This window comes from Solea solea, chromosome 3, assembly GCF_958295425.1.
Source record: "Solea solea chromosome 3, fSolSol10.1, whole genome shotgun sequence".
In the NCBI taxonomy this organism is placed as follows: Eukaryota; Metazoa; Chordata; class Actinopteri; order Pleuronectiformes; family Soleidae; genus Solea; species Solea solea.
The window spans coordinates 5,745,551-5,764,908 of record NC_081136.1 but is presented as its reverse complement, the minus strand read 5'-3'; the positions used below and the strand labels follow the sequence as shown (position 1 = coordinate 5,764,908).

Genomic DNA, 19,358 nt, shown 5'->3' with positions numbered 1-19,358 from the left:
ATTGGTTTGGAAATGTCTTTCACTGTTTCCCTAATCTGGAAATTATGATGTTCTCAAATCTAAATTATACTGTTTTAATAGTTTCTTTGTTATATGGAGCAAATAAACTAGAAAAGATTCACATTTATGAACCTGAAAACATTCAGAGCTTTAATTATTACTAAGTCTGAAATTGTATAGTAAACAAATACAGCTCAGTTTAAAAATACACCATCAATCAGATTAAATAATCAATTAGGCCCAATTATTGCCAAATGAAAAATGACTTAAAACCTCAATTTTACACATGGTTCCACTGAATTACAGAAATCTATTTAATAATAGCAATAAGCAGCAGTAATATCAGTGCTCCCCAGAGGAAGATGAACAATAAAATAATCCAGATTTGTGACAAACACAACCTGTACATGGAAACACTGATAAAAGCTGATAAAGAGGGGATTTAACTGGACACTGATGTAAACAACAGCACGATATTGACACGTTAACAACACATTTCCCCCCGCCACAGAGTCTGATCACAGCTCACGACCAGTTCAAGGCCACTCTGCCCGAGGCCGACAAAGAGCGCATGGCCACGCTGGGCATCCACAACGAGATCCTGAAGATCGCCCAGACCTACGGAATCAAGCTGTCCGGAATCAACCCGTACACTAACCTCTCCTCCCAGGACATCAGCACTAAGTGGGACACTGTGAGTCCAAACACTTGGTTTAAATTTGAAAGAAATCCTCTTTTCTTCTCAACTACACGGCAGCTGCTGATTTTAACACAGAATAAAGTGTAATTATTGACGCTTAAGTGACCGTATTTCACCGCAGGTGAAGCACCTCGTGCCCCTCAGAGACCAAATGCTCCAGGAGGAGGTGGCCAGACAGCAGGCCAACGAGAGACTGAGGCGCCAGTTTGCTGCCCAGGCCAACATCATCGGACCCTGGATTCAAACCAAGATGGAGGTACGGTGCCGCTCACAGCCGGAGACGCAAGGATTAAATCTGAGTCAGGCATTGCAGATTAACTCAGTGGTAAAAGTCCAGCTTCTTTCAAACTGAGACAACTTGCCAAGGCTGAACCATTTATTCTCGGCATCACTGAGATTTAAATCCACCGTGGCCGACTCACTCCCTGTTTTTAAGTTGTCTCGTAAAAACACATTTTTCCTCAGTTTGGATTGGATTGAAAAAAAAAAAGCTGTTTATATATAGTGGTCTATAGTATATATAGAGGTGAGTTAAACCTGAATGTGAGCAGAATTATACAAGGATTAACTCCCCAGAGGACACACTTCTCTGTACACGTCCACTTATATTGCACATATAGATAAGTGGGGAAGGGCCTTGTGTTGAAGCCATTTTTTTGGTGGTTCTGCAGGAGATCAGCCACGTGTCCGTGGACATCGCCGGCTCCCTGGAGGAACAGATGAACAGCCTCAAACAGTACGAGCAGAACATCATCAACTACAAATCCAACATCGACAAGCTGGAGGGCGACCACCAGCTCAGCCAGGAGTCCCTCATCTTCGACAACAAGCACACCAACTACTCCATGGAGGTAAACATGGAGGCTCAGACCTCACATCTGGGGGGGGGCACTTTGACTCTTTTCATTCGGTTTTTTTAACCGTTTGTTTCACTGCCGCTGTAGCACATCCGCGTGGGCTGGGAGCAGCTGCTCACCACCATCGCCAGAACCATCAACGAGGTGGAGAACCAGATCCTGACCCGCGACGCCAAGGGCATCAGCCAGGAGCAGCTCAACGAGTTCAGAGCCTCCTTCAACCACTTCGACAGGGTGAGGGCCAAAGGAATTCTTTAAGTTTACAATTTGGACCAGCGACGACAGAAGAGTTGACGGTGTATTGTTATTATAAACGTTATAACCAGTTTGACAGATACGTGTGTTTCTTTCCTTTGCAGAAGAGAAACGGCATGATGGACCCAGACGACTTCCGCGCCTGCCTCATCTCCATGGGCTACGATCTGGTCAGTGCAAGTTTTTCAGGAGAAAAAGATGGAAGTGCGATCACGATAAAACGCGTGGTTTAAAACTTCTTTAGAGGCATAAAAACAAACACTTGAGGCAGAACCGAAGGCCATGTATTTGACTTTAAGTTGAAATGCGTCTCTCCTTTGTGACAGGGTGAGGTGGAGTTTGCTCGCATCATGACCCTGGTCGACCCCAACAACATGGGCGTGGTCACCTTCCAGGCCTTCATCGACTTCATGACCCGCGAGACTGCCGAGACGGACACCGCAGAACAGGTCATGGCCTCCTTCAAGATTCTGGCCTCAGACAAGGTGAGTCGCGCTCTACAGGAGTGTCTAAAGTTAGAGGCCACTGGTCATGACGTGTCTCCTATTGGACAACACCAGCTGTCAATCACACATACGTGCTGTATTTCGTTTCCCCTCTAAACATGAACGTAATGTACAAAATGAACATGTTTTATTGAAGAAGACGTGAAACTAGTGATTGAGACATTTAACTCCTCAAGTGAGAAAAAGACGTTCATTTTCCCATAGACTTTCATTCAAATGTGGACTCTGCAACCAGAGTAGTCGCCCCCTGGTGGCTATTCACTGTACTTTTGAATCCATCAAACACAGCACACGTGGGCTGGGACACCAGTGTGATTGACAGCTGGTATCATCCAATCATAGCCCAACATGCGTTGGCAAATCTACTGTCTTTAAAAACAGGAGTTTAGATTCTTATGAGTGAAATGACGACAGTCTCCTCCTCCACTCTCTCTCCTTAGACTTATCCTCTCTTTAGTCTCCTCCCATCCTCCTCTTTTTTTTCTCATCCTCTCATGCTTCTCTCTTCCTCTCTCAATTCTTAGCCTCTTAGTCACAGACGAGTCTCACCCTCTTCTTTCTTGTCTTCTCCTGCAGTGCTACATCACAGTGGAGGAGCTTCGCAGGGAGCTGCCACCAGAGCAGGCCGAGTACTGCATCAGCCGCATGACCAGGTTCACCGGACCCAGCAGTCCCACCGACGCCCTGGACTACATCTCCTTCTCCAGCGCCCTCTACGGCGAGAGCGACTTATAAGAAAGAAAAAAAACAAAACCCTCCTCTCATCCCTTCTTCCCAGCTTCCCCCTCTATATTTTCTCCTGTTTTGGGAGAGAGCAATTTTAAAACCCTTCCACTGTCCTCCTTAACAGGCTTTGTTCTTATCATCTTTTCCTCTCCTCTCCCTCCTTCCCTTCCTCCCTTGTCCTCATACACTGCCTAGAGAGGGGTGAGAGTAGAAGACTCTGCTCAAATCTGGACCGTCCCCTCTTTTCAAGTGCCTTAAAGAAAAACAACAAACAGAAATGTGCCAGGTATTGCACTGAACTTATGTAAAGGAACGTACATATAAACATACCTGTATTTATTTATTTAGGAGACGATACAAGGGAGAAAGAAGTTTGAAAAATAAAAAGTGTTGAGCAAAGCCTCCTGCTCTCCCTCCCCTCCCTCCCTCCCTCTCTCTTTCTCTATCCTTCAGATGACATATTTTTTTTGTAGAAGGGTAAATTAATTAAAGAAGGAATCGTGATATAAAAAAAACAAGCTGGTTGGTCAGTTGGCTTGGTTGTGTATTTGTGCAGATGCATGCTTGTTGTTGAAGTTTAGAAAAATGCTGCTGTATGTGTGAGTCTCAGACTCTTTCTTCCCTTAATCGTACAATCAAAAAAAAGATCACAAAACCGTATTTGCCGAGGAGAAACGCGAGACAGGTGCTGCCACAGATTTATTTTTATGTAAGAATACACCACAGGACGACAGACGGGCCACGTGAGCGATTTAAAAAGCTCCAGTGTGTCAGATTTAGTGACATCTACTGGTGAGGCTGCAGATTGCAATTAATGGCAAAGATGACTCTTGTCGGATTTTTCTTGTGTGCGTTTCTGCTTTTTTAACTCTTACTTTCCTCCAGTGTTCAACTTTCCAAAATGAGTGTTTTTAATTATGTCGCCATTACATGTATGGGGAAAGAACACATTCTTCTTTCCTCATTGGTTTCTTGCAGTTACACATGTTTACCACTAGATGGCACACTGCATTATTTAAAAAAGATGTATGGCTTTTGCTTTAATATAAGAGCAGTTAAAATACACTTGTTTTTTATGAACACTGGAGAAAAAGTCACATATTCAGTTTTGTCGTAAACCCAAATAAATCTTACACACTGGTCCTTTAAAATCGTATAAAGCCCAGAATGTGAAAGGAAAGATGAACGAGAGAATCTAAAACGTTGACACGCAGAGAGAGAGAGTGAGGGAGCAACTCGACGCAAAGCACTGTGGGTTAAAACGTAGACATGGCTAAATGAAGGAAGACAAAGAAAGATAAAACCGTCACGTCCAGAGAGAGCGATCCCGCTCTCGACGTCCAAACGTCCACGAGGAGGAGAGACGTTGGACGGAGAGAGTGTGTGCGGCGAGGGGGACGGACAGGGCATCGGAGGGGGAAAGTTGTGGACATAAATACGGAGAATTGAAACTGTACGTGGGACCGCGGCAGGCTTGTGTTAGCGAGGAAATCCCAGGGTTTTTAAAAATAAAAAAAAATGGCGGACGAGCTATGATGACGATAAAAAACAAAAACCCAGTGCAAGTTGACTGTTCTTCCCTCTTCGTTTCTGCTTCATTCTTTTCCTCCACATCATCTTAAAACCCACTGTGTCAATCCCTGACGTCACAAATAACAGTTTCACTTTAAAGTTCAACTTGGAATAAAAAAGGAAAACTATATTACTAAACAGCAGTTTGTGTTGTTGTTTTTTTAAACTTTGTCTTCATTTTTCAAGCTGCAGTGCGTAACTTTTGTTGATATTCTGTCTGTTTGCTTTTTCGTGAGCAGAACTAATTTGTTTCATCTACCAGACCTGACTGAGGGTGCGTTTGTGTATATACAGCAGCAGAGCAGGGGTGGGCGGGGACAAGAAGCGTGTATCCTGTTAAACTGCTGAACTGGGTGTTTTTTTCCATCAAATTCCGACCTGTTTGCGGTCGTTTCGCTTTACTCGCACAATGTTCCATCCGTCTCGATGTAAACAAGTAACTTCCTGAACTGATTCAATACTCGTTAACAGATTATTTTCAAAAGTTACGCACAACAGCTTTAAGACAAATTTTGTCTCGCATTATTTTCATTTAAATTCTTTCGCCTTCAGTTCCCTCAACAAAGATTTTACTCCCGACATCCCAAACACATGAATAACGATATTTGAAACAAACGATATAAAAAAACCAAAAAACTCTCTGACCTTTAACCCCAGCATGGAGGTCATGTGTCCACTTGGTAGTTAGGGTTCCAGCAGAGGTGGGACGGGAAGTCCAGGCCTTTCTCTCGGGCGTAGCGTGTCCAGCGCTCTTCGTCCCCAAGGTGCGTCAGGTACCTGAGGCCCATCCTCTGTTCAAACTCACACAGGTCACACCACAGCTGGAAGTCCTGCAGGGAGGAGCAGAGGAAGAGGAGGCGGGGCAAAGGAGGACATAAACTCAGGGGTTTTATTCAATTTACTTAAATATGAGAAAAAATGTCACTGAAGATAAACTGATTCAGATTTTATATATATGGAAAATTAAGTGATGTTATGTTTTAGTCTCATGAACACATTCCATCAAAGGGGGCGGGGTAAACAAGCCTGACCTCACAAGCAGGGAGGACCACCTCTTTGTGGAGTTCTGGCTCCTGATTGGATAAAGTGCTGACTGCATTTTAACTGTCAACCATATAGTATTTACCTTAAAAAAGGTGGAAAATACTTTAATTAGATAAGTTCTGCTTGGTTCTGAATTAATGAAATACTTTCCAAAAAAAATGTACTTTCCTAAATTATATTTCCTCAAAAAAAAAGGTAATTTTACCTCTGTTTTCTGAATGAATGATTATTTCTGCAGTTAATCTAAACTAAAGCAATTAGTTTTCCTAAAAAAGAAAAACTACTTCAGCTCTTTCTGAGTTAAAATCAAATTTTAGAAGATACAATTTCCTTGATTTCTAATGTACTTTCCCAAAAACAAGAAAAAAATGAGATGTATCTTTTTTAAAAAAACATTAAAATTAAAAAATGTTATGAGTAACAAACTTTATCTGTTCAGTTTTGCTGAATAATTAAACCTATTATTACATTTAACCACATATTTCAGGGTGAATGCAGTTCACTTCTATAAAAAACAGAGACAGAGAAACAATAAATTTGATTGTTGGTAAGGGTTAGGGTAAAAATGTGGGACCTGCAGCCAAGGATGAGCCAGAGCTTTGCCCACACTGAAGCGTCTCCTCAGCGACACCTGCAGCAGGTTATTGATGAGACTCACGGCTGCAGAGACACAAACAAACAAAACAAATAAACAAACATTTACTCAACGTGTTTTTAAAAGATCAGCAGGTGGAAAACTGTATAAAATAGAAACAGAGAATGAGATTTTACTTGTTTGAACGATACAGCCATAAAAACCTAGTGTTCTCAATATTTTACATTAAATATGAAATATTTAGGATTTATTTGATTTTTTTTCATTATTAAATTTAATCATAATGAAAGCTAAAATAATGTCAGGGTTTTTAACGTCGATTTAAAGTCGTTAAATAAAGAGTACACTTAAAAACAATCAAACAAGAATTATTACAGTTGATGCATTCAAGGACACCGACAAATATGGTTGTGTCGCCTTCCATTTATGAGCCGTGTCAAATATTACTGCATATAAATCGACTCATTTGACTCTTGAAATCTTGAAATCTAGGAGGATTTTCTTGACAGAAATTAAACTTAAAACCCAAAAGTGATTTTTGTCAAATTGTAATCACTGTTATCACTTTAAAATTAAAACAATTTGGTAGTTCTCTGACATGTTTGTGTTTCTTATCAAACTGATCGCGGCGTCCCTGAATGCACCGTCGCGGGAGAAAAGGGCGTCATGAACAATGAAGAGCAGAAAGGTCGTGACCCTGCAGTGAGACGGAGGCCCAGGTTTGCCGCGGGTACATGAAGGCGGCGTTGGTGATCTGCTGCTTGATGTCCTCGTCCTCGTTGAAGGGGAACGTCCCGCTCAGGCTCACATACATTATCACGCCCACCGACCACATGTCCAGGGAGCGGTTGTAGCCGCAGCTGCTGATCACCTCCGGGGCCAGGTACGCCGGCGTCCCCACCACTGAGCGGCGGAACGACTTCTCGCCGATGATGCGGGCGAAGCCGAAGTCGCACAGTTTCACCTGTTGACGCGAGACGAGAGATTACGGCTATGTCGTCTTGGATTTATATTTTTTATACTCATGCTGCCCTGATTATGGAAGAAGAAGAATCAAACAGCACCTGAGGGAAAGCGTCGGCCGAGGTCAGGAGAACGTTCTCAGGTTTGAGGTCACAGTGAGCGATGTGTTTGAAGTGCAGGTAACGCAGCGCCTCCAATATCTGCAGCAAACAACAATATTTATAACAGAAAAACACATTCACTTTCCTCAGATTGCAAAGAAAATTCAATAATAGAAATCACTAAAAGCTCTGGTTGCAAATTGACACACGTCAAAATTCAAACAAACATACACGACTAGTTTTACGTGTCTACAACAAAAGTAAAGAGAATCTGAGAGAATCCCCCATGTGGCTAAAACTGGGCATGACACAAACATAAATCTAGTCATCAAAAGAGAAAAAAACTAAATAATAAAGAAGGATAATAATATAAATATAATGTAAACTTTATTTCTAAAACCCTTTACAACAAGCCACAGGTGACCAAAGTGCTTTGCAAAATAAAAGCATTAAACCAAAGCATGAAAATACCAATTAAAAACCACAAGAATAAAAAGTGAAATAAGACATAAATGGATTTAAAGTTGTGAAATACTTAAACAATATATGTGATGCATTCAAGGACACCGACAAATATGGCTATGTCGCCTTCATTGATTATTTAAGAAAATAATTAACTATATAGTAAAGCACTTAATATAATATTAATATTATATAATATGTTATATTATATTATAATATAATATTTTTATATTGTTTTATTCATTTATCAAGAATATTTGTGGGAAAAAATATTAAATACAAAATATTACCAAAAAAAGGACAATAGTTATAAAATAAGGGGAAACGAAACACTCATACACAGTGTAAAGATAAATTTGGCTCCAAAATGCATAAGTATAAATGATTGAATATTGGTAGTGTAGATGTTTAACTACTTGTTTATTGTATTAGTATTACATTTATATAAGTGTATATTGAATGATTGAATCTTTTAAAGTGGCTTTTCCTTACACAAGAAGTGATTTTGATCAGCTGATCTTAGATAAATCACTTGAATCACTTTATTTTTTCTGTGCGTTAAATACCTGCGTGACCAGGAAGCGAGTGATGCGTTCGGGGAGTCGTCCTTTCTCGCTGGACAGAATCATCTCCAGCATGTCTCCGTGGAGCTTCTCCATGACGACAAAGACGTGCTGGACCGTCTCGAACATCCCCTCCAACAGAACCACGCCCGGGTGAGACAGGGCCTGGACAAAACATCAGATTAGTAAAGTAAATAATCCAGTAAAAACACTCGCGTTTGCGATGGATTTATAATCTGACCTGTAAAATGGAGGCTTCGTTCCTCAGCTGTTGTTCTTGATTGGTGGGAAAACGTGTCTTGTCGATGACTTTGATGGCGACGAGTCGACCAGACTTCCTGTGAGTCCCTGAACGTAAACATAGAAACATTTATTTACCGCAATTAAAGGTGTGTCAATCTTTCTTTTTTCCAAATAAAGTTATTTTTTTCCCAAATGAAGTTAATTTTTTCAAAATAAATTTCAGATAACTTGCTGTTAATTTGATTTTCAAAATAAAATGTAAAAACAGACGACTCGGTTTTTTTCTTCAATTTCCGATATTGTTGTCAAATCTGATAACGAGAGTTTCCCGTTTCGTCCAGTTTAGATTTTTCCATCTAACGCGAGTTACGTGACCCGAAAGTTGCGGGTTAAGTACATGTTGAAAGACATTCACAGATTCAAACATTGTTGAAACACATGTGAGACATATTTTGAATCAAAGCAACGTAGACAACGAGCTACGCCAGCGTTTTCATCAAAAAAAGCTGGAGAAACTTCACTGATCTCTACGTGCAGTCAACAGTGAGACCAGAGCGCAGGGACCGCCTACAAAGTGCAACGCCCGAAAAACATTTAAAAAAATAAATAAAATAAATTCAATAACTTCCCCATAAAACAGTGTAGTGTCGTCAAACTGTCGGTAAACTTTACTGCAATAAAAGACTATCTACAGGCGTTTTTCCCACTTTTTCCCCTTTCTAGACAAAAAAAGACGCTGATTTGTCGGTTTCCTGAAACAGCGAGAGTGAAATTACCACACATGCTTTGACGTGTAACTTCTCAGCTTTCAGAAACTGTTCTCCGAATGCACAAACGGTCGCATTATTGCAGTAATGCAAAGTGCGCTTGCTCAAACGTGTCGTCTGCGATGCGCTCTCACCTCTGTACACGACTCCAAACTGTCCTGAACCCAGAACCTCGTCTGTGAAGATCTGATACATGGAGCTAATATCCTAAAAGAAACAATAAATAACACAAACAAACACTGTAAACAAACAAACAAAGCGGTGGGGGACGGACGGACAGAAAAATACCAGATACTTACCGGACTGTCTGTGTGTGAACTTGAATCTGCAAACACAAACACAGCAAGTCTTAGTTTGTACAATAAAATATCAATAATATTAATCCAGCAAACAGGAAATTAGCTGATAAAAACGCTGTACAATGCAATCGATGTATAAAAATACCAATATTTAAATAAGTATCATTATCTTACCTACGATTTGGACTAAACATTTTTTAATACTTTTACTTCTAAAACTTAACTACATTTTATATCAGGAAAATTACTTTTGATACTTAAGTATCAAAATTTGATTTTATTAGTAGCGAGTGCTGAGTCAGCATTCCCAACTGTAACCACCATTTTGAAGTCGCCGTCTCATCCTACGTGTTTAAAAATCAACTTATACCAAGGTCATTTTATGTCTTTAGTCTCATTACGTGCCAGATTTACTTATTTAACCTCAAAAAATTTAAGTTTTCTTGTCAATATCCCATCATATGACAGCTCACCATGCTCCTCTTCCTCAACTCCTCCTCCTCCTCCTCCTCCCCGTCCGTTGCTCTCCACAGGCATCAGACCCTGGCGGATGGCGCTCTGCCACAGCGGCGCTCCTCCTCCGCTGTCGTCGTCTGACACACAGAACACCAGCGATGACGTCACCACCTCAAAGGAGTGGGCACAGTTGCCCGGCAACACGGGCATGCAGAGGTGGGCGGGGCCTCGCACCTGCAGCACCTCACACAGCGGGATCTCCTATAGGAGGAGAGAAGGTTTCATTCAGAACATCAAGACCATTTAATTCTTATTAGAGATGAATTTTAAATAAAACATTTTTACAATTTCTTGAATTTCTCCATATATTGTATAAATGTTACCGTTTTCTTTATTATAATTAAATCTTCTGCTCCTACATTTGTGTATATTATTTTTGTTTATATAATTTATTTATTTATTTTTTAATCCCAATGCTTGCATTTTAATTTACCATCACTTTCACCTTAAGACTTAAATATTTTTAATTTTCCTAATCTCTTTCCTATTAATCACTTTTATCCTCTTTTTCTCTTATTTCTCAACTTTACTGATTTTTTTTTGTCACCATCCCTTCCAACATTAACCGGATTTTAAATCTGTATTGTATTTTTTTTAAGTCTTAATCTCATATTTGAATATAGTATTGCTTATTTTAAAGTTAAATCTTTTTATTTCATCTCATTTGACACTTTAGTTGCTTATTTTACACTCTAACCAAATCATCTTAAAAACACCTTTGTAAAAAATCTACAAAGAAAAAAAAACAACAAAAAACTGAATTAATAACCTATTTTGTTTGCACCAACTCCGCTGACACTTTCACAGTTTTTAATCAAAATTACCAGTTGTAATTGATTTAATTTACATTTTTTTACCGTACATGTAACTTGCATCACAACAAATATGTGTTTTTAAATAGAATAAACCATGTTTATGTAGATTCACTGGGTTAAACTAAAGTTTTTGTTGTGTATTTGACTTTGTTGTGCATTGGATTTTTTCACTGTACTTTGTGTGTTTGAGTCACACAGTCTCAGTTTTATGAATCAGGTCACAGGACACATTTTGGTTTAGAAAACACATAATTCATTCTTTAAATAAAATCACTATGAGTTTGGTGTTATTGTTTTTGTTTGTTTTTACCTTGTAGTACTTGGTGCTGTTCTCGTTCTGATAAAGAGTAATGCTCTTCCAGTCCACGATCCAGTAATGACGTTTCCTCTGGGAGGAGAAAACAATAACAAACAAATAAACAAACAAAATTAGGCCACAATTCATCACATATGAGGGAACATTTGCAAAGAAGAGAAGGGAGAGGGGAAAAACACAGAAATAAAAAATTAATAATTCTTGAAATGCAGCTGAAAAGCGTTTTATTCCTACAGAAGTAGTAATAAAATACCGGGGGATGATAACTAATATTCTCAATTAAAAATGACGAAAAAGCTCTTTGAAGCGTTATCTACAGGAGAGGAATGAAGCACGTCGTCATTTTAGAAACACTGTGCTGTATTACGGTGAAGACATTGAACATTTGCTTTGTGGGTGTTGAAATTTGTAGACGGTCCCTTGTAGACTCTAGTTTACAAAAGCAAAATTAAAGCAGAATTTATGGCTTATATATACATATGACATTCAGTGTGTGTGTGTGTGTTTTTTTCTCACCAGTGGGTCAGTGTTGGTGTGATGCAGCAGCCATCCCTCTCTCAGGACTCCGCCCCCTCGCCTCTTGGTGTGATGCACCGACTGGACGAGTCTCATCAGTGGGATGTTGCTGCTGAAACACGGACTGCCGAGGGCACGCACGACAACAAAGAGTTAAAAGAAATAAAATAAAAAACAATGGGCTGAATTTGACATTAAATGTCAGTTTGTCTTTGTGGAGCTGCAGTGTGACCTGAGCAACTCTGGGTGGCAGTGTTTCCCTCAAAAGCTTATAAACCAAAATGAGTGAGTGGACGTTTGTTTTAGAAGAATAAATGACTAGATTTACAACTTTGGATGGAAAATATAATTCATCTTGCAAACCTAATATTTTCCTGTCACTAATGAAGAATTTTTAAACACTAATGAAGCTGATGAAGACAGAAGTTTTGGTTGATGGAATTGACATCAAATCATACATTCACAAACAAACAAACAACAAAGTGTTTCTTCAGGAAAAGATAAACATATTGATATCCACATTGAAAAGAAATGTAGTCTGCGGACTTTGTGTGGAGTTTATAGGAAAGTACATCATAATTATAGGATATTAAGTGATGATTTGAGAAAGTACATCATAATTATGAGATGTTAAGTGATGATTTGAGAAAGTGCCTTATAATTGTGAGATAAAGCCCATAATTATGCTTACTAATATATATGTTTGTTTTTTTACTTTTCAGGTGGTTGAAATGGAATGAGATGGAAACTATGAACAGTTTTAGTAAAAAGTGTGTTTCAGTGCGTCGTTGTTGTACAGCAGTGACATCATCAATGACATCATTGCTCGTGCTCTGACCTCATTGGCTCACGCTGCTGCTCGTCGTCGCCGCCGCCGTCGTCATCGTCGTCCTTCGTCTCAGCGAGTGAGTCAGTGGACATGTCGTCATCGTCGCAGTCGGACAGGGACGTCATACTGGTCAGCTCCGACTCATTGTCCTCGAGGTTCACGGAGCTCTGGCTGGCTGCTGAGGATTCTGGGAAATCAGTGACATCACATTAAACTGATAAATTTGATACACATTTTGGTGAGGTATAATCTGCCAGATATAAGCCTCATGAATAGTAATTTCCATGTGATTTTGAGGCAGAAAGAAACCTTTAGGTCACAAGGTCAGAGTTGACATCAATGTTTGGCAAGTGGAAATGTACGTTTTACTGGTTGTTTTGGCCCTTTAAGGATATTTCAACATGTAAAAAGGACTGGGTGAGGCATATTTTGCTAAATATTCCCCTCATGAATGAAAACAAGTGATTTTTGAGACAAGAAAAACCTGAAGGTCACAAGGTCGGCGCTGCCGTCACTTTATGGCAAGTGCAAAAGAGTATTTTTAATAAAATATTGCACCTTCTGCGATTTCAAAAATATTTTAATTAATTGTTTGGCTCCAGTTCTCGGCAGGTTCATGAAGTTTGCCAAAAAAGGGACAAAAACATTAAATTTTTTGCCTTAATCATCTTAATTGTTGACTTTATAATAAAAAAAATAGGGTTTTTAATGTATCTGAATTTTAATATAAAATCTGAACATATCAGGCAAGACAAGAACAATAAGCAGCAGTAACAGCAGCAGAAAAACCTAATATTTCAAATCAAATATGGAATAAAAACCTTAACATCAGATTGAATTTGTGAATACATCACAGTTCAAAGTTCGCTTGGCTTGTTTTTAATGAGCAACAATAAAACAAAAACGTCGTATTTTGTGACTTCGGTGACTCAAGAATACATTTCTTAAAGCCTGAAGATGGGACCTATAAACACAGACTCCCAGGATGTCCATATATGGAGTTGTGTATTATTCGCCAGGCAAAAAGTACGCACCTGTGACCTGCGAGGACTATGGCTAAATCATTTTTATCACTTTAAATCAGGGGGTGTTTGACAATGTGAAGATTCCGGAGGACCAACTGTCCCTTAAGACCTTTTTTTAACAGTAACATTTACACACAACGATCATTTTTAAATGGCAACGTAACCAAATCAAAGCCACGCAGGAGTGACGAAATGAAAACATTTAGATAACATAATAAAATAACAACACTATAAGACATAATTGCATCTGTCTGTCACGGCTGACAGACAAGCTTCGACTCATCACAACGTCAGGGCCAGAAAATAAGGTTTAAAGTGGCAAAGATGAGCTCACCTTTCCCGTTCACGCCTCTCCTCTCTCCTGGACAGTCTCTGGCCACGGAGGTTCTGCAGCGGTGATGGCAGTTAAACCTGCAGTCTGAGCGAAGCACGCAACACAAGGAAAGAAAAGAAGAAAAAGCAAACATATATGATTCCAAATGTTTTGTTTTAAAACAAGGGTCTCAAACTCAAACGACCGGGTGGCTGGTAATCTTATTATATACCAAATTACTAAAAAAACAACAAAAATCCTGTGAAAGATGAATGTGATCCTCACCCGAGCACTGCAGTCCCTGTCTGAAGAGGCCTTTGAGCAGCCGGTGACAGTGCTGACACACCGTGGGCTTGGTGTAGCTGTGGATGTGGAAGGTGTGAGGAACCCTAGGCCGGTTCCAGTCGCCGCGGCCGACGCCCAGCCACACCGGTGGCTCCGCCCACGACACAGGTCTGGACGAGGGCTTGGACATGCTGATCTGAAGACGGAGACACAGAGGGGAAAGTCTTACGCAGACCGTAGATTTGTTGTTTTTACACCACGTATATTAACTAAAAAAGCGTCGTCCAAATTTGTTTGGGGACCTTAAAAAAACCCACCCACAACTTTGTAATGATTCAATATTTCATAAAATCATGAATTATATACTGCACACTGCTGGGTCAGTGTTTCCCAAACTTTAAACCACTTTAAATATGACATAATATAATATAAATATGATATATCATGTATTATTATTAAATATAAACAATATACCTATTGTTATAGAAAAAAAAAAACAATATAAATCATGACAAGAGCATTTTGTGCATAGTGTAGCGACTAATTTATCATTTTGAATTAGTAAATTCTCATTTATTGGTAATTTAATGAATCAACATGTGTACTCACCTCTTCCAGACTTCCTCCAGCCTGAGTGGAGAGAGAGAGAGCTCGCGGTCGCCGGGGAGGAAACAGAGAGAAGCTGGTGCTGACCTGACGACGAGCTCGACTGCAGTCGTTTGGCAACAGGAAGGCACAACGTTTGTGGAAATCTAACCCACAACCTGGAGGAGAGCAGACGTACGAGGAGATGTCACTTCAGGACAATAATGACGATGAAGACACCACTTCAATGAAGGTTGAAAAGAAACTCACAAATACCCGAAATATGGCGAGGAAAACATACAATAAAATGTATGCATTTAACTGCAGAAAGTACTTGAAAAGCAGTGACTATTGTACAGATTAATGGATATATAACTGTGCAATCCATGTGCAATTTATCATTTTTCAAGTCACTAAACTCTGTACAAACTTTACATTGACACATTCTATTTTTATTCAGTTCTATGAATAGGTTGTATTTGGTTTAATGGCCATACCACTCAATACGCATAAAGTATATTTCATGTTAAGGAATATATTTAAGAATTTTTTTTAATCTATATTTTATATTTTAAAGAGTATTCGGGCCTTGATAAAAAATATTAAATAAATCCGAATTCTGAGATTAAATTCCGACTGTTTTCTCTGAATTTCAACTTTTTTCTCAGGTTTCCGACTCTTGCGTGTGTAAAGGATGGGAAACAACAATAAAATAAAGTTCTGTGGGTTTTTTTTAAAAAAAGGAACCTTACCGTCACATTTGAGCCCTTGTCTGACGAGGCCCCACAGCATTTCTCCACAGTGGTGACAGAACGTCGGCGTCCGGTAAGAGTGGACGACCAGAGAGTGAGGACGCATGCGGACCTCCGTCACAGAGGCCGACCCTGAGACGCCAGCGGACACAAGAGACACACGTCATTAAGTCGATAGACAGGTTGGAGTTTGACTGAACAAAGTGTCAGAAGTGAATTCTACCATCACGTGTGGCTTGTTAAAGGGCATCTGAGAATCCTTTGTAACCTCCCTTTTGTTTCTTGCCTTTAATTTCCAAATTCATTTCTTCAAATATATGGCCTCAAAATATCTATTAAAAATTTCCAGCTGAAAAGGGCAACTCAAACTATGAAGAAGTCCGTAGAATGATCCTTTAAAAAAGGTACTTGAATAGATGGTATAATTCACCCCCAACCAAGTTCAGCGTGTTGACCTCTGACCTGCGACGATGACCTCGATGAAGTCTCCGTCCTGCAGTGCGTCGTCATCCGTCAGGCGATGCAGCAGCTGCTCAGAAGCGGGCTGATGTCTGAAGAGGAGGAGCTTCTCGCCAGCACCCACCACACTACAGTCAGGAGCCTGAAACACACACACGCTCGTTTTGTATTCTTTGTGGGGACACTCAGACCCCCAACACTAACTTTTACCATTTAACAACAAAACCCCTAAACCTAAAACCAGGTCTTGATCCCCAAAAAGCTCTTTAAAGTTGTGTGGACCAGCCAAAAATGTCCTCACAAGGTCAAAGTCTCAAAGATAAAGTTAAACCCAGCGGTACAGAACTTACTTAGGAGTGATTTATACCTCTTTTTCTCAGCGTGCAGACGTATGACACCAATGTTATGTATTAAATATTATAATATAGATTTTGTGCAACTATAAAACACGAACATGTTTGTAATGATCTTGTAAAACAAGACGCAGTGTATGAAGAGTGTGCTTCACATGTGCACTTAAACTCTGATGACATTTTTCAGACGGTGCTGACCTGCTGCCTGGAAACTCCACACATCAATGCTCAAAGTGTGTGCATGCTTGTATTTATCGCCTCTTCAGGACCTTTGCTGGCAGAAACACTGACCTTATTAGGACCAGTAGTCCTCATTGAGACCAAATCCTGGTCCATTTCTGAGGAACAGGTGAAGTTAAAGGCTTGGGATTTGAATTGTGGTTAAGTTAAGGTTAGGGCATTAACTGGTTAAGGTTTGTTTAGACTGTCCAAGTGAATCAGTGTCTTCAAAAGAATAGGTGAACAAACCCGTGTGTGTGTTTGTGTTTTAACTAAGGGAGAGGTTGTGGTTGGAAAGTTTTCTGCACTCTTCGACCACACACACTCACAGCTTGAAGACCACACCAGCTTCAGCACCTGCACTTCACTGTCCTCATTTTGAGACACTGTCCTCATTTAAGACAGGTTTTTTCAAAAGTTTGAACCTGACCAACACTGTTTTTACAGCTCTGATGAAGGACGGACGGAGGGATTTTCAGACATTACTGACCAGATTCTGACAATCTCAGTCCGTCACAACGTGTGTGATGATGCTCATGATGATACGTGACAATGTGAAACCACAGTATATGATAATGAAACTGCAGGAGCTACAGATGCCTACACAGTCATTGTTCATGCATGAGATAACCTTTAAGTACATTTCCTGGCAACTGAGACAGAGACTTCTAATTTTAAACATTTAACGTTCCTTGTGGGACTGTGTGAAGGGTTAAAAACATACAGCTTATTCAAACACATATATATGTAAAATCTCTTCCTGGTTATGTCTGTGACATTTTAAGACATCTTTTAAAAATGGCTGATTTTCTCTATGGACTTTGGTGCAGGAAGAAAGTGTGGTTTACACACTTCAGTTTACAGCAGGGAAAGACTTTCCAACGGTAAAATTAAGTGGAAAACAGCCTAGAATTAAGCAGGTGAACGTATTGGAGTCCATCCTTTTTCAGCTGTGGGATGTGAGGCAGCAACGTTTACATCATTTTAACTGCGGCCACTGTGTTTTGACCGTAACAGCGAGGTCTAACCTCCACACATCTGATACAGATTAATATAAGAAGATTAAATCAGGCGTTGCACAAAAAAACACTCGTGTGGTTTGTTAAAGGGTTAACAACACATTTAGTGTTGAACTTCTAGAAACAACTTAAAAGGTTGAAATCAATGCTTACTGGAAAAATTCCCATTATGTGAGTAAATTTTCTGCAAATTTACACCCACAAAATATTTAGAATTCCTCAGGAAGGCAACTCAAAGTGTAAAATTCAGTGGAATGCTCCTTTAAAGCTAACCCTAATGTAGACAGTACACAGTAAAATCCCCTATTCATGCCCCAGTTTAGCAGTACTGATGTGAGAAACGGGGAGTTTTTGGTCACCTTGCGCTCGATGACCTCAGCAGCCAGTCTCTTAGCATAGTGGTAGCTCAGGTTCCCGGCCGGGACTCGAACCACCTCCCTGAACAGACCCAGCTGGAAGCGGACGACGGCCTGCGCCGCGAGGCTGGAGGGACTGGAGGGAGTCACTGCTGCGGACATTTGAGACACACTCACAGCCTGCAGGACAGAGGAGTTGGACTGGACTTAAAAATGGAGGAAATTATTTTTATACTTACTGGTGTATTCATTTCTTTGTTTTTAAAGCTGGCTGTGTTTTAAAGACACCTTGAAACTTTAGGAAGCAAATATTCATTGTGAATTCATCACTTTATCACATTAAGACAAGCGGATAAAAGTTTCCTTGCAAATTAACAGCTAATTTGACCCAATTTGTGTGTGAAATCTGAATTCACAATCATATATAGTCAAAAAATAACTTAGACAAAATATCTATGCAGGCTATCACTTTTATACTTTCCTTGCAAAGGATTTCTTCAGAAAAATTGTTACACACTATATCTATCTATCTATCTATATATAAGAAATAAATAGCACATTACAGGTTGATTTTAGTTAATATAAATACGATTCAAATGAATAAAAGTACAGATAAGATTTTTGAAAAAGGAAACCACTTAGTTACATAAAATCAAGTTATATGGCATTAGTTGACAATAAGGTGCATCTGTTTTTATTTCATGTTGCTCATCTTACTTTTCCAGCTGCGGTTCACAAACGCGTCGATATTCCACCTGAGATGCAACAGAGACGCTGAGCAGATCATTAGGTCACCGGTTCAACAGCAGCACTGGAGAGTGGTTTCCTCCGTCAGGGGCTCAACTGACAGGAAGTTTAAAAAAAAAGACAAGACGCACTTTCATCTGTGAATGTGCAGCACACGGTTAACGCCCACCAACCACACACCATTTCGGATCATGTTCAAACCCAGTTATCAAAAACTTGATGCCACGTCACAGGACGACAAAATGAGACACACGCTCCGTTTTGAAAAGTGGAACTTTGTTTTTATTGAACCTCTGATAAAATACACTCCTTCACAATAAGAGCCTACGTACAGTGATCAGTAAAATGGAAGCTGAAATTAACAGTAAACCCCCATAAACACACACACACACAGTAACCCTCATCCAGCTCTGAGCACAGGTATTGATTAGGGCTGCAACTCTCAACTTCATTAACCGGCAAACAATTTTGGTCATCAATTAACGATTTTTGGTTGTTTGGGAAATTTTTTGGGAGCTCAAACCTGGTTGTTCATGACCACAAGCAGCATTTCTCCAGTCAAACTGCAGTTTTCTGGAATTAGATTTGTATCAAAACAAA

At 39.8% G+C, this 19,358-nt stretch overlaps 2 protein-coding genes across 2 annotated transcripts in view; one reads left to right on the top strand and one right to left on the bottom strand.

The window, feature by feature from the left end:
* Window positions 1–4,754, top strand: part of actn3b (actinin alpha 3b) — a 30,570-nt gene extending 25,816 nt beyond the window's left edge. Inside the window, exons 15-21 of the mRNA XM_058625980.1 lie at window positions 512–694; window positions 822–956; window positions 1,372–1,551; window positions 1,645–1,791; window positions 1,917–1,982; window positions 2,139–2,297; window positions 2,895–4,754. Coding sequence (XP_058481963.1) covers window positions 512–694; window positions 822–956; window positions 1,372–1,551; window positions 1,645–1,791; window positions 1,917–1,982; window positions 2,139–2,297; window positions 2,895–3,053 — 1,029 coding nt within the window. The 3' untranslated portion in view covers window positions 3,054–4,754. The remainder of the gene's footprint in view (window positions 1–511; window positions 695–821; window positions 957–1,371; window positions 1,552–1,644; window positions 1,792–1,916; window positions 1,983–2,138; window positions 2,298–2,894) is intronic.
* Window positions 4,618–18,960, bottom strand: prkd4 (protein kinase D4). The gene is made up of 19 exons (XM_058625981.1): window positions 18,729–18,960; window positions 18,015–18,191; window positions 16,068–16,206; window positions 15,606–15,737; window positions 14,878–15,032; window positions 14,269–14,464; window positions 14,005–14,088; window positions 12,655–12,832; window positions 11,817–11,940; window positions 11,295–11,372; window positions 10,127–10,370; window positions 9,654–9,679; window positions 9,489–9,561; window positions 8,586–8,692; window positions 8,348–8,509; window positions 7,320–7,418; window positions 6,952–7,219; window positions 6,235–6,320; window positions 4,618–5,446 (listed from the first exon to the last, which is right to left on the bottom strand). Exons 2-19 carry the CDS (start codon window positions 18,171–18,173, stop codon window positions 5,282–5,284), a joined length of 2,475 nt encoding a protein of 824 aa, XP_058481964.1. The 5' UTR covers window positions 18,174–18,191; window positions 18,729–18,960; the 3' UTR covers window positions 4,618–5,281.
* Window positions 18,961–19,358: the final 398 nt, after the last annotated feature.

What these genes read in the sequence shown, in the direction of transcription:
- prkd4 (XM_058625981.1), bottom strand. Translation starts at nt 18,173, where the DNA reads ATGTCCGCAGCAGTGACTCCCTCCAGTCCCTCCAGCCTCGCGGCGCAG. An exon ending in CTGAGGTCATCGAGCGCAAG is followed by an intron (nt 16,207 to 18,014) that starts GTGACCAAAAAC and finishes TGTGTGTTTCAG; the next exon opens with GCTCCTGACTGTAGTGTGGT. An exon ending in GAGAGGCGTGAACGGGAAAG is followed by an intron (nt 12,833 to 14,004) that starts GTGAGCTCATCT and finishes CTGATTTCCCAG; the next exon opens with AATCCTCAGCAGCCAGCCAG.